We start from the raw sequence: 26,752 nt of genomic DNA on the forward strand, positions 1-26,752 counted from the left end.
ATGGCAATGACACGTGGAAAGAAGAGGCCCATGTCCCCCATCCTGTGCCTGATCCTCGCAGCTGCCAGCTATTTTGCTGAACTGAGTGAGTTTCTGCCCTTACCTGTTTTTTCCATTTCTTTTGTGTTTTGTCTTGGTGTTGTTTAGTGTAGCCATGCCTCAAACACAGAGTAGGTTCCTTTCTCCACTGCTTCCTTAATAGCCTTAACCAAAGATCCAGGTTCAAATGCTCCTCCAGAGTAGAAGGGGATACACTCGGAGTTTAAAAGGGCCATGTAGTGATAGAATGAGGGACAATGGTTTTAAACTCGAGCAAGGTAGATTTAGGCTGGACATTAAGAGGAAGTTCTTTACAATGAGGGTAGTGAAATACTGGGACAGGTTGCCCAGGGAGGTGGTGGAGGTCCTATCCTTGGAGACATTCAAGGTCAAACTTGATGGAGCCCTGAGCAACCTGGAGTAGTTGGAGAAGGCCCTGCTCACTGCAGGGGAGTTGAACAAGATGACCTTAAAGGGTCTCTTCCAACCTGATGCATTCTGTGATTCTGTCTGGTTGGTGCCAATAATGGGACTGGTGTGCACCTCCAAGCACTAGGGGAGCTAAATGGAAGCAATGGAGAATGCAAAATGTACCAGCACTGCACTTTTTTCCCTTTGTCCTTTCGTTTGCTGAGTCTCACTGAGCTTTCTTATTCCTCTTTTTTTTTTCTTCTCTGCAGGTGAATCTCTGCAGGTCACAGTGCAACCTGCTTCCACTGTCCAAAAGCTCGGGGGCTCAGTCAGCCTTGGGTGTGTGGTGGACCCCCCTGGAGTGAACCTTACCTGGAGACTGAACGGGAAGGAACTGGCTGGATCAGACGAGGTGCTGGGTATCCACATCGAGCAAGGGAAACTTGTCATCATGGCTCTCAACAACTACACCGTGGGGCGATACCAGTGCATTGCTTGTGTGCCCGAAGGAGTCGTTGCCAGTGTCCCTGCCGTGGTCACATTAGCTAGTGAGTAGCTTTAGTCCTCTACCATCTCCTTCGTTGCATGGGCCCTCACATCTTGAGAGGCTCGTCCATGATCACTTTGTTCACATTGGCATCAAGGGAGAGCTTCTTTCATTTAGGTCCTTTTGTAGCACTTTTGATCATGGCCTGGCTATCGTGTTGTGGCCCAAGCAGTCCTCCTATGTGGTAGGCTGCAGACCTGTCCTTCAGTGACAGTTACTGCAAGACCACAAAGAGCAGGAAATACCTGAGTTTATGTATATGTTTGTTTCTCTGGCTGTCGTGCTGCCACATCTGATCACTGACTTCTTGATTGATGTTACCAAAAAGTACTTGCTGGGGGCCAAACCATTGCCTATGCTGCTGCAGAGTAGTTGCCAGCACTGTGTCAGTGTGTGCTAACTTCTACTTTTTTCCTGAGGCACGGAAAATGAAGTCCCTTGCCTTGCTTGTGCTGTGCTAGGGGCTGCACTTTTTTGTGTTGCCCCTGGGTTTATCATAGCCAAAATACCAGCCCCTACATTCATACCAAGGAAAGGTTAATCTGGTTGTGGTGAGGAGGTGCTCCTAAGCACTGCGTTAAGTGGCTGGTGGTCCTCTCTGCACTATAGGGAAGATCCTTTGCCAAAAGGCAAGGTGAGGGAGGGTTCTATGGAGATGTTGAAGGCAGAGACTCTTCTCATTTGGTAATGCAGGCACAGAAGTCAACAGGGGTTTCAGGAGAGCAGAGCATTTAAAAGCATTCCTACAGAGGTTTTTCTTCTTTAAGGGATGGGAGACTGTGTTCATTACCACTGCTGTGGTCTCAGTGGGGCATGCTCCCCCTCTCCAGGGTTTTGTCCTTCTCCTGTGAGGTTGCAGTGACATGGCAGCAAAGAACCACTGTGTTTCTGAGCCACAGCCCTGAGAGAAGGACTTTACTGCTATTCCTGAGCTTTAGTGTCCCTCGCTGCTGCCCTCTGGCATTGACAGCAGACCAAGGGAGCAGTGTGCATGGCAGGGAGTGTCTTAGAGTGGGACGTGAGCTTCTCTTACTGGCAGCTGGTTTGGGCCAGATGTTATGCCTAAATGTGAAGAAATGCTGTATTTGGATGCATCTGAGAAAGGACAACCCAAACCTGCTTTGAGATGGGGACACCACCCTTGTTTAGGTAATGTGGAGTCTGATCTTCTCAGAGACCTGCAGAGTTTTCATCAGTGGAACAAGTGCATGCAGAGGAGATCGCCATCCCCCGGCCGTGACAGGGGTGTGGAAAGGGCTTCATCTTCCAGGCAAAGGGGAGTTGGGAGCTAAGTCTTAAGAAAATGAAGAAGTGAAGATGTTTGTGCAAAGTGGAGGCTGGCTTTGCTTTAAAGCCGAGAGCTGTTGGCTTGTCACTGATACATTAATCAGGAGTGAAATGTTTAGGCCAGGCTGGTGGGAGGAGATGATGAAGGAAAGCCAGGGGAGAGTTGCTGAGCTCTGAAGCGAAGTGGGAGGGGGTTGTCACGGGGCCGAATCTGTCAGGGGATTTGGCCCGAGCCCCATGCCGAGATTAAGTTTCGGAGAACACATTCCAGAGCAGAAAGGGGGCTGTGTGCGCTGGTGGCCTGATAGAGGGAAGGAAAGGAGGGGAGAGGTGGATGGGATTACCGAGGGCATGGTTTGCATTTAGGAGAGCAGGGGCTGCACAGCAACTCAGCCTGATCAGTTCCTTCTTAGATTGATTATCCCTCTCATCCCAACCCACAACCACTAGCTCTGTCTCCAGGGACAAAGCATGACTGTTTGACCTGTCTAGCCTCAGTGGTGGAAACAGGTCCTAGAGGACCAGAAGGTCCTACGGTGTCCCTCAGGACAAATTAAAGCCACAACTGAGTAGTCCTGTCAGCCCTCTCCAGACACCAAATTGCCTTCAGCTATTGGAGAGAGGGCACAGCCCAGGAACGATGTGAGGCTCAAGATGTAAGAAAGAAACCCTCTGGAAGGGTTCAAATAAGCAGTGAGCTGGAGGCTGCTTGCAACAGTGGCTTTGAAGTGGGCACCGATGTGTTGTGGGACTGAGACTGAAAGCTATGTTAACACATGTGCCACCAGCTCTCACTTCTGCTCCAGACCTTCTCTACAGGGCCTTGCTCTAAGCTGGGTCAATGAGGACCATTGTCGTGAGTGTGAAGAGGGAAGTCCCTGGCAGGTCAGCATTGCAGCTGATACATCCCTTTCAGATCACCTTCTGGGATGAAGGAAAACCCTCTGCAAGTTTTAGCCCCATCTCACAATTATTTTGGAGGGCCAGGGGGAGAATGACACTGAAACGTGACTGAAAGCAAGGGGGGTTGTGTGTGTGTAAATCTTTTCAAGATTTAGGTTTATTTTGGAAGAGGACCTGGAGTTATTGGGAAAAGTGTCTTTCTAGGTTTCAAGGGGTGTACATTAACATCATCTGGCCTGCTTTTAGGCTATTTCCACCCTTTTCTGCCTCTCTTGGGGGAAACACCCTTGAGGCTGTGCATGGTTGACTCTGAGAGCCTCTGTGTGTTTTGCTGATGGTCACTGCAAGCAGATAACCATTGCTGCAATGCTGGCAACCACTGTGTGTCCTTGAGACTGATTCCTCTTTCTCCCACCTGTGGCACAGCAATATTGAGTCCATCTCTGCTCTCCCTGATTCAGAAGGCTGTTTGAAAATAGCATTTAATTCCTCGAGCAGACGTGAAAGCTGAGGGGTGGAGGAAGGAGGGATGTGCAGAAAGGGGAAGATTTCTTTAAACAACAAAAGAAGCGACACTTCAGGCATTACTTGGACACTCTTGTTAGAATCAGCCTTGTGCTTCGTGATCCCACACTCAACCATGGCAGCCTGCTGATCACTGCTGGTCTGCCTGTGCTGCACACGATCAGCCCTGCGTGGCCCTGAGGTAGCCCTTTGGCCTGGTGGTGATGGGCTGGAGTCTGGAACAGCTTGAACGGATGTGACAGGAGTATTCCTGGGTTTCTGTGCCAAGCCCTAAGCATTCAAGAAAGAGAAAGATATTTTCTCTGCCCCATTTCAGGTAGCAAAGTTACTATCACACCAGAAGACCTGCTCCAGCCTCTCTCCTGGGTGGAGGTGCTATGTGAGAGAGGCACAGCAGCAGCAGACTCTGGTGGGGCGGGATAAATCCACCAGGGACACAAACACAATGCTGTGGGCTGGCCCTGTAATGACAAAAGACTAAGAAGGTTTTGAGCTCACAGGAAGTCTGAGGCTGGAGCAAAGCTGGTGGGCAGAGGTGGGGAAGACCACGCAACTCCCAGCCTTTAGCTGCCTGTGTGGACAATCAGTGCAGTGAGCACAGCAGCAAGCCTGACCTGGAGAGGTATGATATTTAAAAATAAAACAAAGCAAATAGATGAAGGGCGCAGCAAAGGAACATGGCAGGGACATGAGGAGGGCAGGGGGACTGCATCCTGGGGATGCTGGGGAACAAAGTGGGCTTCTTGCCCCGTGACCTCCATCAGCAGCGCTGGCGAGGACAGCCCTCGGCTCTGTGGCAGCATGCGGGGGAAGCTGGACCTCAGTGTGCGGCGCTCATGGGCAGTGACCCTGCGCAGGGTCGGGCTAGGCATCCCCCAGGAATTTGCAGCTGCTTTCTGAAGACAGCCTCATTCATTTTCCTCACTGCCTGGGCCTCTCCTCTGACGGCTCTCCAGAGGCCATGGCAAGAGGGAAGGAAGGGGGAGGCTGCTTGCTGGAAAACCTTTTGCTGAGCAGGCGCAGAGCTCTAGCCCTGGGGGCAGAGGTGGGCTTAGCAGGAAAACACAGGTGGTGTTTGGTGAGCTGGTGGAGCTGTGGCACAAGGGCTGTGAGGGTCTGGGTCATGGCATAAGGAGGTGTGCTTGGGGGTGAGTGGGCAGGCTGGGGGCTGTGCTTGTCCCAGGGGGTGAGGAGGGGACTGGTGGTGACAGCACCAGTGCCCAGGCTCCTGTGGTGCTGACCAGACAGGGAGCAAAAGCTGTAACCCCAGGCTTCTCTGAGAGCCGACAGGGGTTAGCAGAAGGTGCCTGCCCCCAGGATGTGGGGCTCCTATTCCTGTGCATTCCTCTTGTCAGAGTCTCTCCTTCCCTCATCCTTCCTTACAACAGAGATGACTTTCACCTTGAGTGCCGACATTTTATTTACTACAGCTTCTTCTCCAAAGTTATTTATGTCTCCTGTTCATTTAATCTGGTCTGTCTGGCCTGCCTTGTTGCTTGGCCCTCAGCCCTGGGATTCAGCTGGTTTCCCTCCCCAGTGACAGCAGCACGATTAGTCGCAGGGCTGACCCTCTCTGCACCCCAGCTCACCCTATCGTGCCTCAGAGCAGGACACAAATGGACACAAGCAGTGGCATTTGGTTGTGCTCCCTTCTAAAGAAAAAAGAAAAAACAGAAAAATAAGCCCTGTTACCCTGGCACAGCTGGAGCAGTGCTCTATGTGTCCATAGCACCTCCCAGCTGGGCTGGTGGCTGAGGACTTGTGTCTTTTAAGGACAAGGACAGGGACTGGCATGCTGGGTGCCACCATATGAAAAGGAAAACCCAGCCAGTGGAGAGGGGATGTGGTTGCTTCCAGTTGGAGTGGTTAGGCTCAGGGTGCAAATTGTATGTTACATGGCTGCTGCCAGCTGGGCAGCTGAAGGGGCGAGTCCTGTGTGCCTCCTGGCACTGACTCTCTCCTCCACCCCTCTCTGCACTGCACTGCACTGCTTGGTGGGGGGAAATACATGTGCCCTACCCCCATCTGAGGGGTGGCTTGTTTGAAGTCCCCAGGATGGAGCTGGATGTCCCGGCCCAGTGCCGCACCCTCCGTTTTGCTGTGTTAGGGCCAAGTGCAATGACATGTGTGAGGAGGGGCTTGTCCTGTGTGTGGGGGGTGGCCAGGGGTGCTCCTGACCACTGCTCGCTGGCTTTGGCTGACCCATCAGTGTTACTGGGCAGCACTATGTGCTAGTACCAGCAGGGAGCAGGGTGGTGGAGAATGCCCATGGCCAAAACCAACTGGCAAAGAAAACATTCTTGTTTGCTGTGGGGAGCAGGAATTTAGGGGAGTAGTTTGGCAGGAAACACTTACACTTGCATATTGGAAGAAAGTCCATCCCAGTGCCAACCTGGTGTTTTTCCTCTCTGCTCTAACAATTTCGCTCCACTTTTCTGGTGGCACCCATTTCTTGCTCCCCTGCCTCCCCAAGTTGCTTTTCCTTTGTGCTTTCCCCCATCATCCATAGCTTCACCTCTCAACCCTCACAGCCAGGCTGGGAGGGAAAGGCAGGAAAAGCTAGAGGTCCTGCTCCCCCACCACCCTGTTGGGCTGCAGCAGTTGCAGCTGTGAGAGCAGTGGGCTGAGCTGCCATCTGAGGGGCTGCACATGAGGGGGACACACATCTGCCCAGCCCCAGGTCATGCTGGGTGTCCCCCTGGCACAGGAACATCGTTTTGCAGTTCTGAGAGCATGGTGCTCCTCGGTGGACTCTGTTGTGCTGGGCCTGTGGGTCTGCTCGTGCTCTGGGCTCCTGCGCCCCTTCTCCTCTTCGGGGTCTGTGCATGCATGTGTGTGTGTGCAGATCCCTGCCAGCATTGCTGGAGCCTTCGCCTTGGCTCCGGAATCTTCGTTTGGCTGTGATGAATCCAGACCACCAAGGCGCACATTAATTTTCCTGATGCTCATTTATATTTTGTTGATCGAAGAAATATGCATGGTGTGGGCAGGCAGACACTGGGCTCTTGCCTCTTCTCCACCTCTTTCCATTTCAGTGGCTCTGATTATTTTATTCCCTGATCAAACAGGAAAAGCAAAGAGAGGGAAATACCCAGCACCCTTCCCCTCCCCAGCAGTAACTTTCGTTGTCAGAGGATTTCGAGGTGCTACCAGCCTTTCACAAGTGAAGAGTTAACCTTCATCTGGCTTTAATACCCAGTGGAAACATGGCTCCCCTCCTCAGCCTGTCTGAAAGCATTAATCACATTTCTGAAGTCCCCCCCTATTCCTTCTTTATATTATTATTTTTTTTTAATTGAACGATGCCAAGAAATTCCAGAAGTATGAAGCATGTTCACTGCAAATCATTTTTATGACATTGCAAAACCTCCCCTTTTCTTTTCAACCTCCTCCCATTCCCTCAGATCTGAGCCCGGGAACGCTGGCTCCACCGGCAGCTGCCCAGCAGCCCCGCTGCGCCGTGCTCGGGGAGGCTTTCTCTCTACCTTGCCAAGAGAGCTGTTTTTTATTTAAACTCCATAAAGGATCTTGTTTTAATCAGAAAGTCTACTTGAGAAATTTCATGTCACTTTTCCATGACTGTGGGTGGGAGAAGCTTGGAGCCAGAGTTGTCTTTTGCTCTTGGAGCGCCGCTGCATTTCCCAGAGAACAAAACCACATTTTTTTGCTGGCTGAGGCTGCCAAGGGAGGCTGCCTGCCGTCCACCCGCCACCAGCCCTCCTGCTCTCCCACCAGCCCCAGGCTCTCCAAACTGCCCGAGGTCACAGGCACCACGTCCTGGGAAGGGTTTGGAGAGACAAGGGAGCTGTTGACAGCACATGGCCGTGCTATGGTGAGGGTGCAACACTCTGTCTTGGTGTGGGCTTTTGAACAGCAAGCGCGGTCTTGTCTGTGTTTAGCAGTGTGCCACTCGGGAGTCTTGTTAGTCCTGAGTCCCAGGGAATATCACAGAATGGTCTGGGTTGGAAGGGACCTTAGAGATCATCTAGTTTCAATCTTCCTGCCATGGGCAGGGACGGCTTCCACTAGACCAGGTTGCTCAAGGCTCCATCTGACCCAGCCTTGAACACTTCCAGGGAGGGGGCATCCACAACCTCCCTGGGCAACCAGTTCCAGTGTCTCACCACCCTCACTCTAAAGAATTTTTTCCTAATATCCATCTACCTTCTTCCAGCTTAAAGCCCTTGTCCTATCCCTATAAGCCCTTGTGAAAACTCTCTCCTCAGCTTTCCTGTAGGTCTCCCTTCAGGTACTGAAAGGCCACTATAAGGTCTTTCTGAAGCTGATGTTTCAGCTTGAGCCTTGATAGAACAATGTGACTTGTGACTGACTGCAGGACATGCAGCTGGCACTAGTGGTCGCCTGGGCTGGTGCACAGCACTGTACAAATGCATGCACTTCTTTCCTTGGCACAAAACCTCTTTCCTCCCAGCACAGGCTGACCCAGACAAAGTTTGGGCTTGCAGTGCCCAAGAAAGTTCTATGATTGTGCCCAGATAGAGCAGGGACTGGTTTTATCTCTGGGAAGCTCAGCAGGGCCTGGCTGGCTTGCTCCCTGCCCTGCCAGATCTGCTGGATTTCACTGCAGTCATCTGTTCATGCTTTGTAAAACAGGGAAAAGAAAACAAGAAGTCAAGCACCGCTCCCCCCTGCCCTGCTGTCTGCATCAGCCCTGCTGGGGGAGCAGCCTCCATCACAGCCTCGCTGGGGGACACGTGCTGGGGTGGGGTGTTTTCATGGCCTCTTGAAGGGGGCAGCTGTGCTGGATGTGGGCACTGCTTGGGAACATGTGAAGCATCAAGGTTAACCAGCCTTCATCCATGAGATATTTGATAGGAGCAAAAGTGCCTGGAGTGGAGGCACTGGAGGAGCTCAGGGCAGCTCTGGGAGCATTCAACATTCACACATCTTCTCCCACTGTGTTGCTCAATGTCTTGGACACCCTTGAAGCAGGCTGGAGTCCCTGAGTTATGACTGAAAAGCTAGCTTCTCGGTAGGAGGACAGCAGCCACACTTGAAAGAGCAGGTGGCAGAAGAACCGTTTTTGGCTGCCTTTCAGTGCTGCAGCAAGTTGGCTCCTTTCTTACTCTCAGGCCAGAGTTGTTCACACCCAGTTTCTCAGCCAGGGAGCAGGCAGTTTCTCCACAACTTGTGTTTTAACTTATCCATTTTGTAAGGGAGGAGGAGCGGAAAAAAACTAAAGCTCTGAAACCAGGCCAGTTTCCCTAACTGCTGGGAATGGAGCAAAGCTCTGCCAGCACCATAAGAAAATGTCCCCCCACCAGAGGAAGAAGATGAGCTGACACCAAGGTGCTGAGCCAGCCTCTGAGATGCCCTGTCCTTCACTCTCTCTGCAGATCTGAAAGATTTCAAGTTTGACGGCCAGCACGTGATCGAGGTGGATGAGGGGAACACAGCTGTGATCGCCTGCGACCTGCCTGAAAGTCACCCCAAGGCTCAGGTCCGCTACAGCGTGAAGCAGGAGTGGCTAGAGGCCTCCCGAGGTGAGTGCCACAAGGATCAGTCTTGCTGGGTCCCCTCCAGAACCCTCAGGTTTACCCCTCTCTACAGATTTCTCTGTCTGTTGCCTCCTTGCTGTCCATTCACCACCAGTCTGAGCACAAGTTAGTTTAGGGACTCTCCCAGGTCTCACCGATAGCCCTGCTGCCTGGAACTGGGAAGCCATTGGTAACACCAGCTTGCAGTAAGGAAGATGGGGCCAGACTCTTCTCAGTGGTCCCCAGTGACAGGGCAAGAGGTAATGGGTATAAACTGACCATAGGATGTTTCATCTAAACATGAGAAGGAAATTCTTTACTTTGAGGGTGGCAGAGCACTGTAACAGGCTGCCCAGAGATGTAGTGGAGTCCCCATCACCAGAGAATTTCAAGGCCCACCTGGACATGTTCCTGTGCGATCTGCTTTAGGTGATCCTGCTCTGGCAGATGGGCTGGACTCAATGATCTTCAGAGGTCCCTTCTAACCCCCCTACCATTATGTAACTCTGAGAAAAGTAAGCAGAATTAGGTGATGCACACCACTTTTCGTTGGGCACCTCCATGCTTCTGTGAAGCATTCTTCTAGCCCAACCTGGATAAAGACAACTTTGCATCTGGTGAAATTGTAAAAATTTGGATCTGAATTCTGTAGTTTCTCTCCATCTGCCACACAGACCAGTGGAAGGGACCCTCGAAAGTTGGACAAGATGACCTTTGAGGGTCCCTTCCAACTCAGTGCATTCTGTGATAAGCTAGTTTCATCTGAGGCTCTGTTCCTTCTGTTGTTGTTCTCCCTGATACTTGAACCAACCAGCATTTCAGTGCTGTTGGTGTTACCACGTTATTTTTTCCCTTCCCATTTGTCCACCTTTCCTTCAGGGTTCTGTGTGTCTTTCAGGAGGCTGGGTGGGAGCATATTTTGTGACCACCTGCCACCTTCTCTTCTCTCTCTACAGATAATTATCTTATCATGCCGTCTGGAAACCTTCAGATCGTCAATGCCAGCCGAGAGGATGAGGGAACTTATAAATGTGCTGCCTACAACCCTGTGACACAGGAGGTGAAAACCTCTGTCTCCAGTGAGAGACTCCGTGTGAGACGTAAGCCACTTGCCTTCCACTGCATGTCTTCTCCATAGCACTTCGAGCCCTGGGAGCATGTACCAGTGCTAGTGAAATTGGCTTTCTGTGTGAACTGATAGTTTGGTCTGAGATCGTGCTGGGGAGGTTTAGGCTGGATATTAGGAAAAATGTCTTCACTGACAGAGTGGTCAGGCATTGGAACAGGCTTCCTAGGGAGGTGGCAGAGTCACCACCCTTGGAGGTGTTCAAGAAACGTGTAGGTGTGGCACTTTGGGACACGGTTTAATGGCCATGGTGGTCTTAGCTTGACAGTTGGACTCGATCTTAGCAGTCTTTTCCAACCAAAATTCCCTCCCAGCAGCAGAATTCCCCAAAGTCTGCTCCTGTGGTATGTGTGTGAAATCCTGGGATTTCTGTATCTCAAGGTTTGTTCTTGGTGATGGGCAAGCAAAGGCCTTTAGGTTGCTGTGTGCACATATGCCTTAAGGAAGGTCCCTCTTGGGCTGTGTGGCTGTTTATCTGCCCCTAGCACAGGGTAGCAGCACACTAGCCCTACCTACACTATACACAGGTTGCTTTCCCACAGGCCACTTTTCTTCCTACCCACCTCTCTTTCCTCCTCCTCTCCTCACCAGGCTCCACAGCAGAGGCAGCCCGGATCATCTACCCCCCTGAAGCTCAGACCATCATTGTCACCAAGGGCCAAAGCCTCATCCTGGAGTGTGTGGCAAGCGGGATCCCTCCTCCACGTGTCACCTGGGCCAAAGATGGCTCCAGTGTCTCTGCGTACAACAAGACGCGCTTCCTGCTCAGCAACCTCCTCATTGACCCCACGAGTGAGGAGGACTCAGGCACCTACAGCTGCACAGCTGACAATGGGGTTGGGGAGGCTGGAGCCGCATTCATCTTCTACAACGTGCAGGTGTTTGGTGAGTGCTGATGCAGCCCTTGTTTCAGGAAAAACTTGGTCTTTTCTCACTGCTTTCAGGGTAAAATACTAATGTTGCTGTGCTCTTCCTCTCCCCGGACAAATCATAATATAATACAAACCTCTGCTTGTGGTTCCAGTTTCTAGGAGATGGAACAAATTCTTCCTTGAGGGTAAGAGTTCCTCTTTCCAGGCTCTCACCACTGGCTGGAGATGATGGATCCTCCCTTCCTTTGCAGAAGCTCTTCTCTTGTAATTTGTAGCACTGGCATTGCTCTAACACTTTCTAGTGGAGGACTGGCTGCCTCTTAGACATATTTAACATTGTCATAGGGAAGCCATCAGTGTGTCTTGCTTTTCATTCTGTTCTGTAGGGAAGCTCTCTATCAGACAGGAGATGGAAGGGATATTGCACTTAGCTTTCCACATGCATCCTTCCCCTTCTGACAAGCATTAGGGAGGTGAAGCTTATCTTTTATTAGATTGCATTTCAACCAGGTGATGATGTGTTGGTTTGACACAAGTGCAGTCCAGACCAGAAAATGGGACTTGTAGGTGGCCACTTTCATGTGAGAGGGGCAAATGCCATTGGGTCATGTCTCCTTGCAGCTCACATGGATACTGAAGGGGAAATGTAATGAAGTGAATTACCATGGGCTCCTACAAAGGGAGTGGTTCTTTAGGGGGGAGTAAGGATCTCTGCCCCCATCTATGCCAGAGAAGAAAGCGCAAAACCATGACCGTGCCATGCTCCCTGCCAACTGGCACTCAACATCCTTTTTTTTCCCCTCTCCACACAGAGCCCCCAGAAGTCACCATGGAGCTGTCCCAGCAAATCATTCCCTGGGGCCAGAGTGCCAAGTTCACCTGTGAGGTGCGAGGGAACCCACAGCCCTCTGTCATGTGGCTGCGCAACGCTGTCCCTCTCTCTGCCAGCCACCGGCTCCGGCTGTCTCGGCGGGCACTGCGGCTGGTCGGCGTGGGGCCCGAGGATGAGGGCATTTACCAGTGCATGGCAGAGAATGAGGTCGGCAGCGCGCAAGCCATGGTGCAGCTGAGGACAACCCGGCCCGGTAAGTCACAGGAGCACAGGATCAGGATCACAGGATGTTAAGGGTTGGAAGGGACCTCTAGAGATCATTGAGTCCAACCCCCTCTCTCCCAGCTTGTGACCATTCAATCCCAGATCCGAACAGAGTAGGGAGAGCAGAAGAAAGTTCGTTATAACCCCTCCACTTGTGTTTAAGCTGCCTGATTCTTCTCTCCCTTTTAACTCTACCCCTTGAGTGCTTTTTTGGACTGAGATCTCTCTATTTCCCTGGGGGAACAGATGGTATCAGTTTTGTTTCTTAGTGCACTGCCATATGTGCTTACTTGAGCTATCTCTACATGATAGATGTAAGACATGAGAGTGTAGTGCCCTTACCCTATAGCCTTGAGCAACCTGGTCTAATGGAAGGTGTCCTTGCCCATGGCAGGGGGGTTAGAGTCACATGATCTTTAAGGTCCCTTGCAACCCAAACCATTCTATGATATACTCAGCTCTGCCTCTGAGTTTGCACTGAGCAAGAGCAGAAAGACTTATGTGGGTGGATTCACCAGGGGTAAGAGAGGGTACCACATGATTCCTTGGACCCTGCTGAACCTATCTAGGGTAAGAGTGGCTTCAGAGAGGGAGGAAGCCTCATGTGGCCAAGGCCTGTCCTCAGAGTGCCAGAGTGTTAGATTTATAGTGGGAGAAGAAGAGATGATTGTCAACACCTTTTTGAGTGGCTCAGCAGGCAGCACTGCCTACGGGCTGGTACCTCTAAGGTACCTATTGCTGCAGCAGGTGTTTATCATTGGTCTTCATCACAACCAACTGAGGCATTTACCCTGCTTCACCATATTATGTTTCAGGAGCTACACTCAAACCTGGGCAAGATGCCCAGCTGGGCTCAGCTCAGCCTTCAACACCACCTTCCAGAGACAGTGCCTTAAAGCTGTCCCTGGATAAAGATATACTGCCAAAGCCTGAGACTACCCCACTGGCAGCATCTCCTCAGTGTGCAGCCAACTCAGAGCTGGTGTCTCCAGCCGAGGCCCCCATCATCCTCAGTTCTCCCCGGACATCGAAGACGGACAGCTATGATCTGGTGTGGAGACCTCGGCCTGACAGCAGAGCCCCCATCCTCTATTACGTGGTGAAGCATCGCAAGGTATTGCTCTTTTGCCCTATTCCCATCTTTTCTCTGTGCCACTCCTCTGGCAGGCCCGTGGCCTGCACATTTTCACACCTCTTTAGCAGGTGCCTTGGGGCAGGGGCACACATCGCTCACTAGTGGCCTTGGTGGTGGGACCTCCTCAGCTGCAGCCTTGGTACACCTCAGTTAAGGTGTGGTCTTAGGTTAGCTGGACTGAAAGATCTTAAAGGACTCTTCCAACCGAAACAATTCTGTGATTCTATGATGAGTACAGGCTGCAAGAGGGGGTTTGCCAAGCTGTTGGAGACCACCCATCTGCCTGAGTATGCATAGGGTGTATGCACACACACATATTGCCAGCCTGAAGAGCTTCCACTTCAAATTCCCAGCAGTGCACTTACAGTCTGAGGGCAGATTGCATAGTAAATTGCTCTGTATGCTTTTGCCCCAAACCAAGGGGACACTCTGCCTTGAAAGACTTGGGCTGCAGCACACAGAGCAGTGGCCTCTCTGCTGCATGTACCTGCCCTGCTCAGCAGCACTGAATCAACACTGTGCCAGCAGAGAGCCATTGTAGCCATTCTAAATCCTCTGGGAAGCTTCTCAGCTACCAGTTTATTTCTGGAAGCTGAAAGGCAGTGCACTGCTGGGCATGTGTCTCTGGGCTGGTGGCACAAGGTGAGCACATGGTACACTGCCAAGTTCTGCAGAGCTGTAGCCCAGTAGTTGTTGAGGTAAAAATTCTGCTTTTGAGGTGTAGAACATCTCTCCCCGTTTTGCTGGGGATAAGTAGGAAAAAGAAGCTTGAATTTATCTGTTTGCTGCTTGTATTTCTTTGAGTAGGCAGGAGGATGCAGGAGAGAGGCAGGTTTTGCTTTAGTGTTTTAGTACATTCCAGATCTTGCATGTTTTGAATTCCCAGCCACTGCAAGGCACTGTTTTCAATTTTATGTGACTATATGGTATCTGTTTTCCTGGAATTATTTGATTTTGTGTAAAGGAGGCTGTTATAATCCCTACACATCCTTGGCTTCTTTCCGTACAAAACTTAAGAAGGGTTTTAGCTAACCAACACTTTAAAGAACCCTTTACAACAGAGGCAGAAGATGCCAACACCAGAACACAATAGTGCAAGCTTACCTGTTGTTGTTGTCTGCCAAGAAGAGATTTGTCTCCCAGTTGGTGTATCATGTAACTACCAATTCTACATGCAGTCTGGAATTACAGGCTGGAGTTTGTCCACATTTTATTTGTTTTTCAGCACTTCACCTGGAAGGGGCTGTAGGGCAGTGGAGGTCACTGTGGGTCACTGCAGTTTGCAGTAATATGTTTTCAGTGTAGTCCAAATTCTCAGCTGGAGACTCTTTCTTGGGATGCTTAAGGATTGTGTGGAAAGGAAGTAGTCCCAACAACCCTTAACCTTGTTCAGAAGGAGTCTCTTTCTATCAGAGATCCTTAAGATCAAGTTATACAGGGATCTGGTTTTGACATCTCTGACTGGAAAAGCATGTGTGTGGAGAGGGAAGGAATCAATTCAGCAAGAAAAGAAAAGGTTCTTTGTGTTATAGATGGCTATGAGGAAAGTGAAAATCTACTGACAGGAGGTTTAACGTTTGTACTGGGCAAGGGTCTGCTTCTTCTCTGGAAAATATTTGCAGATGTCTCTTTTTTTCTTTTCCCCTGCTCTTATGCTGCCCCTGAAATCTCAGCAGCCTGCAAGCAGTTAGATGCTGTGCAGCTATTACCTTTGTTTCTTAAGAATTGCTCTTTCTTTCCTGGATATTAAGCAGTCTTTAGGGCTCCTCTCCCTGGCCTCACAACTCCACAGGCTCAAGAATGAAAATAAGATGAGGCAGGCATTAATCAGTCAGTGTCAAATGCTTGGAGAAGATGAATGATATGGCAGAGTCCTGGCATTTCCGTTTTGTTGTATTGCCTGCATTGCTAATGCTCCTTTCGGCACTGGGTCACTTCAATGTCCTGCCTGTTGGCCTGCAAAAATATTATTCTTGCAGCTGGGAAGGAGGAAGGTTATACCTTCCCTTCTCCTCCATATAGGGCATCAGGGTATCACCACAAACCAAACTCTATTTCCAAGCCTTTTTGGGGGTCCACAGCCATACTTGGTCTCTTTCCTGCGGTAACCTGTGCTCAAACATTACAGTTGCTCATTTCAGCCAGAAAGTGCCAGCCTTGAAGCTGCATAAAACTGGATTAAAAGCCATTAGTTAAATGATTTAGGTCTGGGTGACCAAAATGGTCTTTGGGTAAATCATCCCATGGAAGTGGCCAGCATCTAAATGAGCAGCTCAGCAGCTGCAGGAGACATTTAGTGCTTAAAGCAGTTAGAGCTTCTAGCTAATGTGGAAACATCTACTCCAGAGTTTTATGTGCATGTTGAGGGGCATTGGTATCAGAGGGGTCCAATGGGCAGAATGAGGCTGAGTGAACCTGTCAAAAACATACTTGGGTGCTTGTGCTGCTGCTTATACCTGAATCCCTCAGCTTTATGACCTGGCCAGTGATGTTTCCCTCCTTTCTAGGCATGAAACAAGCTTCTAGGCAGTGAAGGTAGCCCTGGTTGGCACAAAACCTTGTTTGTCATGAAAGATTATGATCTTAGTGCAGGCAAGAAGCCCAGCTTGCCCACATCTTTGTGATGTCTGTATTGGTCTCCCAGCAGGTCACCAACACCTCGGACAGCTGGGCAGTTAAGGATGTCCCAGCCTCACAGCACCGCCTGACCCTCACCAAGCTGGACCCTGGGAGCCTTTATGAGGTGGAGATGGCTGCTCACAACTGTGCCGGCGAGGGACAGACAGCCATGGTGACCTTCCGGACTGGTAAAGGTCAAACCTGTCCCTGGGTGCTTTGCTCTGAGTCAGGGCAGGGCCCCTCTGAGATACCCTGCCCCAGCCCTGAGGCACAGGCACCAGCCTTGGGACAAAGGGGCTGTTTCTGTTCTGGAAACACATCTGCCTTAGCTTAAAGTGACTCTGTCAGAAGGGAAAGTGGAGGATGGGATTGCAACAGGATCGGCAAAATCAGGTCTTTCCTTCTGCCTGGGTTGCAGTACGTCCCTTCCTTCCTTCCTCAGTGGAACACCTGCAGAACTGTAGAAAATAGATCTGGTGGGGATGTCAAGAGGTCATTTAATCCATCCTCTTCCTGGAGACAAGATCAGCCTGTGGGGGTCGTTCCCAACAGGTGTTTGTCTAATTGGTCCTTAAAGCTTGTACACCAAAGGAAATCCAAGCCTTCCCACGCAGTCTGCTTTGATGCCAAGCTGTCTTTGCCACTAAAAGGATGTTCCAAATGTCTTTGCTAAGTCCTCGTGTCCCCTGGCTGCTTTTCATGTGTCCAGCAGGTGTGGGGAATGGTATTCCCTTTGTAGCAACATTGCCTGTGGTGGTGGGCTTGCTCACATCTCCCCTCAGGCCCCTGTCTTGTGCTAATTACTGCCTTCTCAGGCAGAAATCTAGCAACGTTTCAAGAAAATGAATTACAACTTTTAGAAAATAAAATTATGAGAGGAATCTACTAACAGTTCAACAAACCTGCCCCTGTAGCTTTAGTTCCTTCCTGCAGGCTGAGTACCTTGAACCCCTAGGGCAATTGGAGTCCAGAGAGTGCTCAGTACTGACACTGGGAATCTTTGCTTTGTTCATCACAGCAAAAATGAACTCTGAGCTGCATCTCCCTGTCACTAATGTCACCTCTTCCTTCTGCACAGGCCGACGCCCAAAACCAGAGATTGTTGCCAGCAAAGAGCAGCAAATCCAGAGGGATGATCCTGGCACGAGCACTCAGAGCAGTAACCAGTCTGACAACAGCCGTTTGTCCCGTAAGGGTCCCCCTGGGCTGGGCAAGGAGGGAGAGGGAGGGCTGCTGGGGAATTTTGAGAGGTAAAGGGGAACCAAGTCCCTGCAGGTCCTGGTGTCCTCCTCTCTCAGCCAAGCCCTTACAAAGGGCAGTTAGTGCCCATTCTTGGTTTTTCCTGCACTGGAAAAACATCAGTTCCTTACTGGTTAATCCAGTTCATTGTTCCCACCTTGTGTGTGCTGTTACTATTATCCATCAGCACCATTACCCTTTCTGTGAAATTCTTTCCTTCAATCCTTGTCCTTTCTGTGAAGTCCTCTCCTTCAGTCCCCCCACACTCATTTGCGTCTTGCCTTTTCTTTCATCTCCACAGCTCCGTTCATCTCTTTCTCTCCCATCTTTCGATTGTTTGCCTATCAAATTATATTTTTACAGTTCAGGAATTTTCCCTATTTCCTGCTCAGAGGGTTATTCTCCTGTTTTCATCTCCTATACTTTTCCATCCCCATTGTCAGTGTCCCCTTGCTCACTGCTTCCATATCAGCCAGACCTTTGGCTCTATCTTCAGCCCCATATGCAGACCTCTCACTGCTCTCCCTCCCATGATGTCTCATCCTACTTGAGTTGGGAGTGGAAAGGCAGCAAGATGCATACAGGAGTAAAAGATGACTGCTGGGCACTAACCTAAAGGAGTGAGGATTTGGAGGTGCCAGCTCTGCTATGAGACAAAAATGAGAATGTTCAGGACTTACAGAGCATGTGGGTATGTGCAGTGCAGGTAGAGTCCTTCATACACACATTTCTAAGCTACAAGATTTTCCAGACAGGGGAGAAAAATGAGTTTCATGTCCTTCTGTGCCACTTGCAGCTCCAGAGGCACCAGACCGTCCTACCATTTCCATGGCATCAGAGACATCTGTGTACGTGACCTGGATCCCCCGTGGGAATGGTGGGTTCCCCATTCAGTCTTTCCGTGTGGAATACAAGAAATTGAAGAAGTTGGGAGACTGGGCCCTGGCTACCAGTGACATTCCTCCCTCTCGTCTCTCTGTGGAAATCCCAGGCCTGGAGAAAGGTGGGCAGGTGTTCTCCTCCCTGCTTCTTGGAGGTCTTAGGAAGTCTGTGCAGTCCCTGTAGGATGGTTAACCATCTGTCACACCATGCTTAGCCCTGGCATGTGAGAGCAAAACAAAGCCTCCCCAGCTCGAGCCTTAGATGTATGGGGAAAAGCTGCAGATGTTTCTCCAATTTCTCCAGCTGCAAAGACCAGCATAGATTTGACCTCCTTCAGGGAGGCTTCTGCATACTTTGCTGTATTATGGGATGTTGTTACTAAAGGCATTTGGCTTTTCCATTTACTAGACAGGACAGAACTTTCCTTAGCCACAGGAAAGACAGATGGAGACGCAGTTCCCATTGCACTTCACATTGAGAAAAGCATCGCTGAACGGGACAGCTTAAAAGGGCAACATGTCTACTTCTACTTAAATACCAGTGAAATAATGTTCAGAAGAAATTTATTTAGGCTTTCAGCACAAATACAGGCTGGGTGGCCAATGGATTGAGAGCAGCCCTGCAGAAAAGGACCTGGGGGTGCTGATTGATGAGGCGCTTATTCTGCCCCTCTACTCTGCTCGGGTGGGACCCCAACTGGAGTACTGCATCCAGCTGTGAAGCACCCAACACAAGAAGGACATGGATCTGTTCAAGAGGAGGGCTACAGAGATGATCAGAGGGCTCTCCTACAAAGACAGGCTGAGGGAGTTGGGGCTGTTCAGTCTGGAGAGAAGGCCCAAGGGACACCTTATAGCAGCCTTCCAGTACCTGAAAAGGGCCTACAGGAAAGCTGGAGAGGGACTGTTTTTATAAGGGCCTGTGACAATAGTATAAAGGGCAGTTATTTTAAACTAGAGCAGAGTAGATTTAGATTGGACATTAGAAAGAAGTCCTGTATTACATGGGTGGTAAGACACTGGAACAGGTAGCGCAGAGAAGTTGTGGATGCCTCATCCCTGGAAGTGTTCCAGACCAGGCTGGATGAGGCTTTGAGCAACCTGATTTGGTGGGAGATGTCCCTGCCTATGGCAGGGGGGGTTGAAACTAGGAGATCTTTAAAGTCCCTTCCAACTCAAGCCATTCTATGATTCTATGTATTTAATTTCCATGTAGCAGAGGCAGGATGCCTTCCCATACCTGCTTTCAGATAAGAACATCCTTTCAGGCATCTCTGAACCCACTCAAACACCTTCCAGAACTGCTACTTCACTTCTGGACTGTCCAGCCAGGAACTGGGGGAAGGCAAAAAAACCCTCAAACTCCATCTAGCGCATGGCTGAAATCTCACCTGTGCTTCGATCAGAATCTCTTTGTAGGCTCTCCGTCTTCTGGAGAAGATGTAGTAGCCCCGCTTCACAGTCAGGCCTGTGCTGAGAGTAGAAGTCTTGGAACACTCCAGTCTCTGTGGGATGGGTTGAAAATTCCCCCTAACATTAAACTCCTTTATTTTTCATTTTTCCCGTAGGCACATCCTACAAGTTCCGTGTCCGTGCACTGAACATCCTGGGAGAGAGTGAGCCCAGCGCGGCATCCCGGCCATACGTGGTGTCTGGGTACAGCAACCGAGTCTACGAGCGCCCCGTGGCTGGGCCATACATCACCTTCACAGATGCCATCAATGAGACCACCATCATGCTGAAGTGGATGGTAAGGTTTGTAGGGGTGGAGATCTCTGAATGTGCAGGAAGCAGGTGTTGGGAGTTCCACTTGCCCCATGTACACAATTCCACGTTACCACACTGGACCTATCACCAGAACAAATGGATCTGGGATCCAATTGCTCCCTCCACCAAAGGAGGAGTGGGCTTGGGCCACATAGAAGTGGATGAAATCAGAGGGCCTAAGAGATCCTTTTTGTCTGAATTCAGTATTGTACCCAGGAGGCATTTCAGCAGATAATCTCAGAGATCTTGACCTCCAGTACCTGAATAAAGCTGGGGAGGGACTTTTGACAAGGGCTTATAGTGATAGGACCAGGGAGAATGGCTCTAAACTGGAAAGGGGTAGATTTAGACTGGAGGATATTAGGAAGAAATTCTTTACAGTGAGGGTGGTGAGATACTGGAACAGATTGCCCAGGGAAGTTGTGGATGCCTCCTCCCTGGAAGTGTTCAAGGCCAAGCTGGACAGGGCCATGAGCAACTTGGTCTAGTGGAGAGTGTCCCTGCCCATGGCAGTGGAGTTGGCACTATATGATCTTTAAGGTTCCTTTCAACCCAGACCATGCTATGATTTTATTCAACAAGCACAGTTGAACATGGTGGCTGCCTGTTCTTCTGGACAAATCCCTGGAAGCCACTAGCACCTCTGTCCTGGTAGTTTTCAACAGGTATGTCCTTCACTCTCGTTTACTAGGTAGCAGTTCTAAGTACTTATTATATAATTTACAGTGGTCCACTACAGAAGATTTAGCAATTCCTTTTGGATCACAAGCCCAGATCCAAGTATTTCCAACAGTTTAGAGCTTTTTCAGAGGGACACTTTGCCCTCTCTGAGCTTCTTTTAGCCAGAAATTGCTATGGGGCAGAATGGGCACTGCTGTTTGTTTAAACACAAACAGTAACTGATCAAATACTGGGTGAAAGACAGCAAGAACACATGGAGCTGAGACAGTACTGGCCTGGGTGGGGGAGGAACAGAGCTTCTTCAGAAACAAGAGACTCCTGCAGTCACTTGTTTGTGGCAAGATACAGTTTGTCTGAAAGCTGTGAAGCCCACTGGGGTCAAGGTGAAAGTGTGCTTGCCCTTGCCCAGCTGAGTCACTGCTGAGGAATATTTTTCTCTGAAGCATTGGCTGTGGCTGCTGAGAGGGAACAGAGTGCTGAATTCTTGGGGTGACTGTATCACACCCATGGTATGTTACCTGAGAGAAGCAAGGTGTGAGAATACAAAATGACACTGAGCTCTTGGAAGGGAGACCTTACTGTGCAAACCACTGGCAGCACAAGGAAGAATTCCCTGCTAGATCTTCCTCACATTCCATCCCATTTATCCCCACTGCTCCTCACCTAGCACAATGGAGGGCACAGACATCTCTGCTAATTTCTCTCTCTCTCCCCCATTCTCTGCAGTACATCCCAGCCAGCAACAACAACACTCCCATCCATGGCTTTTACATCTACTACCGTCCCACTGACAGTGACAATGACAGCGACTACAAGAAGGATGTGGTGGAAGGTAGGAGACACTGAGAAACCAGTCCCAGCTGCTGATTCCTTTGGGAAGAGTACACAGTCAGAAGGAGTCCTATGCACAGAAGTGTCTGCTGCTGCTGCCCAGGCCTGCTTTACCCAGCAGTGCTGCAAAGCTTGGCCAGCTGCCTGCTCCCTGCGGAAGCTAACAAGACACCATGTGTTTGCTCCCTCCCCAGGAGATCGTTACTGGCACTCCATCAGCCACCTGCAGCCAGAGACCTCCTATGACATTAAGATGCAGTGCTTCAATGAGGGTGGTGAAAGCGAGTTCAGCAATGTGATGATCTGTGAAACCAAAGGTAAGCAGCTCCACAGGGCACCTCTGGGAGCACAGCCTGCTGCCTGCAGCTGTCAGAGCACAGTGGCCAGCAGATCGAGAGAGGTGATTCTGCCCCTCTGCTCTGGTGAGATCTCACCTAGAGTACTGTGTCCAGCTATGGGACCCCTAACACAAGAGAGACATGGACCTACTGGAGTGGGTCCAAAGGAGGGCCACAAAAGATGATCAGAGGGCTGGAGCACCTCTCCTATGAAGATAGGCTGCAAGGATTGGGGCTCTTCAGGCTGGAGAAGAGAAGGCTTTGGGGATACCTTATAGCAGCATTTCAGTATCTGAAGGGGACCTACAGGAAGGCTGGGGAAGGATTGTTTAGAAGGCCCTGTAGTGATAGAATGAGGGGCAACGGTTTTAAACTGGAACAGGGTAGATATAAGTTGGACATAAGGAGGAAATTCTTTACAGTGAGAGTGGTGAAATACTGAAGTTGGCTGCCCAGGGATGTGGTTGAGGCCTCATTCCTAGAGATTCAAAGTTAGACTTGTGGCCCTGGGCAGGCTGGAGGTGTCCCTGCACAGTGCAGGGCGGTGGGGGGACAAGATGACCTTTGAGGTCATCTCTGTGAAGGCAAGTACCATCCCTGCCTGCTCAGTCAAGGTGCTGGAGGCAGCACTGGGGAGAAGAGAGGCATAGGTTTGTTGATGCTGTTGATGGGGATATGTGTCTACCCATACTGGTAGTCACAGACCCTTCTGCAGAGTCCCAACACCATTTCCCTCAGAGTAGTAGTTATATTTTATTTTCACATAGATGGTGGCTGAACCTTTCCTTTGCTGTGCCAAATTCCTGGTTTGGGGTATGAGCAGTTCCTGTGTGGTGGTCTTTCAAGCAGCTGCACTGTCATGACAGGAACAGCATTAAATCCAAGTGTGTATCTCTGCCCCAGGAGAAGCTATTTCCCTTTTTCCTTTCACAGTCCAAGAGCCTGGCAAGTCTGTAAGCCAAGCACAGAGGACTTGTCTGTACTGCAGTATGAATCAGCCTAGGAAGTCCTCTGTCATCCAGGAGGACTCCTTTAAAGCTCCCGTAGAAGTCTATCCACATGATAGTCCCTGGAGCAGGCTGCCATTCCACCTGCCATCTCTAACACTCTTCATCTCTTCCATTTGCAGCTCGGAAGTCTCTTGGTTTGCCAGGTCGTCTTCCACCCTCCACAGTGGTCCCCCAGCAGCATCCTCCACTCAGTGGTGGGCACAGTGGCCTGGGGACAGGAGCCATGGTGGCCCGTTCCAGTGATCTGCCCTACTTGATTGTAGGTGTTGTGCTTGGCTCCATCGTACTCCTCATCGTGGCTTTCATCCCCTTTTGCCTTTGGAGAGCATGGTCCAAGCAGAGTAAGGGTTCTTTCTTAAGATGTTCTTTCCCTTGTGATCTGACCCTGGGTGTGGTTGGATCAAACACCCAGAATTCGAGGGCTGCACATTCTGGGAAGCGGAGAGGAGATGGGTAGAGGGAAAATCTCGAGGCTTGTGGAACCCCATAAAGGCAAAAGGCTACTGTTCATCCCTTGTCCTGATTACATTGGTGAGAAGAAATTCTGGAACTAGAAGAGGGAGAAAGGGATGCTCCCTTTACCTTCATGTAGGGCCCCTTTCCACTATTTGTCTCCAAGGGTGCTTTGGGTGCTAAAATAGCTGCCTGGTAGGACAACCTAATGCTATCCCTGCTGAACTTCAAGAGGCTCAATTTACCTTTGACTTTAGCCTTAGAATTCCTTTTTCTTCCCTCTGCAGAGCAAACCATTGACATGGGCTTCCCAGGAGCTGGGCTGCTGGTATCATCCTGTCAGTACACCATGGTGCCTCTGCGGGGCATCTCTGCTCCTCGTGCCAATGGACATCCCTATGTTAACGGACAGCCCTATGCCAGTGGGGCACATCTGAATGGCATCTGCCCCTCTGCAGGAGTGGGGTATGCCAGCACCAAGCCCCGAGATTACAGTCCAGATGAAATGCCTACGGTATGTCCTACCTGTGGTTAAAAGTTGGTTTGACGTAAGCTGGAGGCCGTAGTTGCAGTGAGAGGGCTTCTCCAGTCATGGCTGGCACCCTTTCCAGCATGTAGAATTGGCAAGACTGGCATCTTAGAAGAGATTTCCCCTTTGTAGTGGAGTCGGAGACATGAGAGGAACAGGAAGGTCTCTGTAACACTGGTGACGAGGTGTTTTCCTGGGACAGTACCTCTAAACAATGAGGCAGTGACAAAGGATGCACTTAAATGAATGGTTCCTGTCTCTCCTGAAGAAAGCTCACAGGGACTGATAGTGTTGAGGACTGTGGTAGTTTTTCAGCCTACCACAAGGACTCTGTGTATTTAACACAGAGCAACACAAGCCAAGGCACTGCCACAATGAGAGTATAAATTTATCAGTCTATAGTGATTCTGCAGTGAGCATGAGGTGAGGTTTTGGTGCCCAGTTCCACTGTCCTGTGCGGCACAAACATTCTCTGCTTTCTGTCAGAAGAGCTTCACCAGTCTGCCATACAGCTCCAGCTTCCAGATCAGCACCTGCCTCTTCATGCTGCTGTGTGGTATTGCTCTGCTGACAATCTGTCTCTGTCCTTGCAGTCACATGAGGAGACCAGTGCTTTACTGCAGGCAAGAGTGCTGCAAAATGGGAATCCCCAGCAAGACTACCAGCCCTCCAGGTTAGTCCTGGCATGCGGAGCAGGAGGGTGGAACAATTCAGTGGGACCCGCAAGGCTGCATTCTCACAAAGCTTGCCCTCACCGTGCTTTCATTTGTCCTGATTCACATGAGAAAAATCCATGCTCCAGCACTAGGTCTTCTTGGTCTAAATGGTCTTCTTGGTCTGAAGAAACTGGGATTATTGAGTCTGGAAAAGTGGAGGCTGAGGGGAGACCTCATTGCACTCCACAACTACCTGAAAGGAGGTTGGAATAAGGTGGGGGTTGGTCTCGTCTCTCTAGAATCATGTGATAGAATGAGAGGAAATGGCCTGAAATTGTGCCGGGGGAGGTTTAGACTGGATATTAGGAAAAATTTATTTATGGAAAGAGCGGTCAGGCATTGGAATAGGTTGCCTAGGGAGGTGGTGGAGTCACCATCCCTGGACGTGTTCAAGAAACATGGGGATATAGCACTTCAGGACATAGTTTAATGGCCATGGTGGTGTTCAGTCAGTGGTTGGACTCAGTGATCTTAGAGGTCTTTTCCGACCTAAACAATTCTATGATTCTATAAATTATTTCCATACAGCTCTTTCTTCTTATGGTTTGAGGGAGGGATACTGTAAATTGTAGAGATGGCCAGGAACTACCTTCTGCTCCCCTTTCCTCCCTCACTCCCAAGCAGACAACTAAAAAGTAGGATGAGAGAAGCTGGCTTATAAACAGCTGCCCCAGAACCTGGTCAGGGTCCAGTTGAGGGTGCTTTGTGTCTCACTGTTTAGATGTCATTATTCCCATGCTCCCCATGAGGTACTTCTCCATCCAGCTTCTGTGGCATACCAGGTCACATCAACCTCATTCCCATCCCACAAGTACATCACAATTTCTACTCCTCCCCTCATTTAGGAATGCTCTCTGTCATTGCATCGTTGCAGCTGGCTGAGATGTTAAATAGATCATGTCTTTCAGGGAGGAAAGATCTGTTAATGATGCTAAACCTCTTTGCCTTCCCAGATTGCCCAGCTCAAGAACAGAAGACAGCTCTTTCCTCTACAGTCTCCCAGATGACTCCACTCACCAGCTCCTCCAGCCACAAGATGACTGTCCTCACCTTCAAGAGCACTTTGTTGGCCTCCATCATCCACTGATGAGCAGCAAAGTGGGAGTCCCTAGCCTGGATGCTCGACGGGATCCCCTGTTCCACCAAGGTCAGTGGTCTGGAAAACTCCACTCTTGCTTCATCTCATCATTCTAGGCTGATCTTGAAGGGGAATCTCACTGTAGAGCCTTTCTGATGGGTCTGGTCATGCTTGCTTCTGCAGTGCACACAGCTTTAACACTGTTTAGAACAGCATGGAAAGGCCATACTCACAGCTGGAGATTGTAAACTGCCTCAGTCATTTCTAGAGGATTTTGAGAGAAATGTCTGACTTCTCTAAAAACTTGAGCTGTGTGCTGCCAGAAGGGTGGATGCTCACCTATAGTTGCAGAGATATTCTTCAGTCATTTTGACTCCTACATTTTCTAGACCAACAGTAAAATAAGAAGGTCCCTGAAAAAATCATCTGAATGCTTCTTCCTAGGGCCTGATCCATTGATTCGCCCCTGTAGCATGGATCAGACTTGTGTACAAGTGCAGGATCAAACTCCCATGTAGCCAGGACTTTCACTAAGCAGGTCTTCCTCATTGTACCTATCCTCATAAAGTGGACTGTTGACTAGAAAGCTACCACAGCATCTCTCTTTTCCATAGGCATTGTAATTGTTTGTTGCTCCTTTCCCTTCCAGGAAGCCCTTGCTGCCTCGGCCTAGTGCCAGTTGAAGAGGTAGAAAGACTAGAATGCTGCCAGTCCAGAGGAGATCTCCATCCCCATAATCCAGTGATCACATCCTTGGGTCAGGACCTACCAAGACATCTGGACAGAAGCCCACCACCACTGAGGCCCTTAGAGACTCATTCTCCCACCAGCTAGGGACCAAGCAGCCTTTGCAAAAGACTTTAATTCTAAAGAGAGAAAGAGAATGAGTATTTATTTTTGTATAACACCCCTATTTATATATTTATGCACTTGTATATAGACATATATGTGCCTTTTATAATGCTATGGAGACATAAAGCATCCTCAGCAAGGTCACAGGAGGGTCCAGTAAACAAGGCAGCAGCTGTCCATGGCACCATGGTGTTCATCTGAGCATAAGATGGAAAGAGCAGCAAAAAGACATCGTGGGACATGGGTCCAGAGCTGCCACCACCAAGATCTAGCACCCTCTTGCAGTGAGGGCTTCACAAAAAATAATGCTGTCAGAAAG

The 26,752-nt window shown here is 49.9% G+C and overlaps 1 protein-coding gene across 1 annotated transcript; it reads left to right on the forward strand.

The window, feature by feature from the left end:
* Positions 1-26,415, forward strand: BOC (BOC cell adhesion associated, oncogene regulated). The gene is made up of 18 exons (XM_054381762.1): positions 1-85; positions 720-998; positions 9,070-9,216; positions 10,167-10,310; positions 10,928-11,221; positions 12,021-12,293; positions 13,120-13,418; positions 16,084-16,246; positions 17,137-17,247; positions 18,094-18,300; positions 19,747-19,928; positions 21,353-21,458; positions 21,652-21,774; positions 22,925-23,146; positions 23,546-23,772; positions 24,381-24,460; positions 25,457-25,650; positions 26,231-26,415. The coding sequence occupies exons 1-18, from the start codon at positions 1-3 to the stop codon at positions 26,413-26,415; spliced, it is 3,321 nt and encodes a 1,106-aa protein (XP_054237737.1).
* The last annotated feature ends 337 nt before the right edge of the window (positions 26,416-26,752 follow it).

This window comes from Indicator indicator, chromosome 1 (assembly GCF_027791375.1).
Source record: "Indicator indicator isolate 239-I01 chromosome 1, UM_Iind_1.1, whole genome shotgun sequence".
NCBI classification, from domain to species: domain Eukaryota; kingdom Metazoa; phylum Chordata; class Aves; order Piciformes; family Indicatoridae; genus Indicator; species Indicator indicator.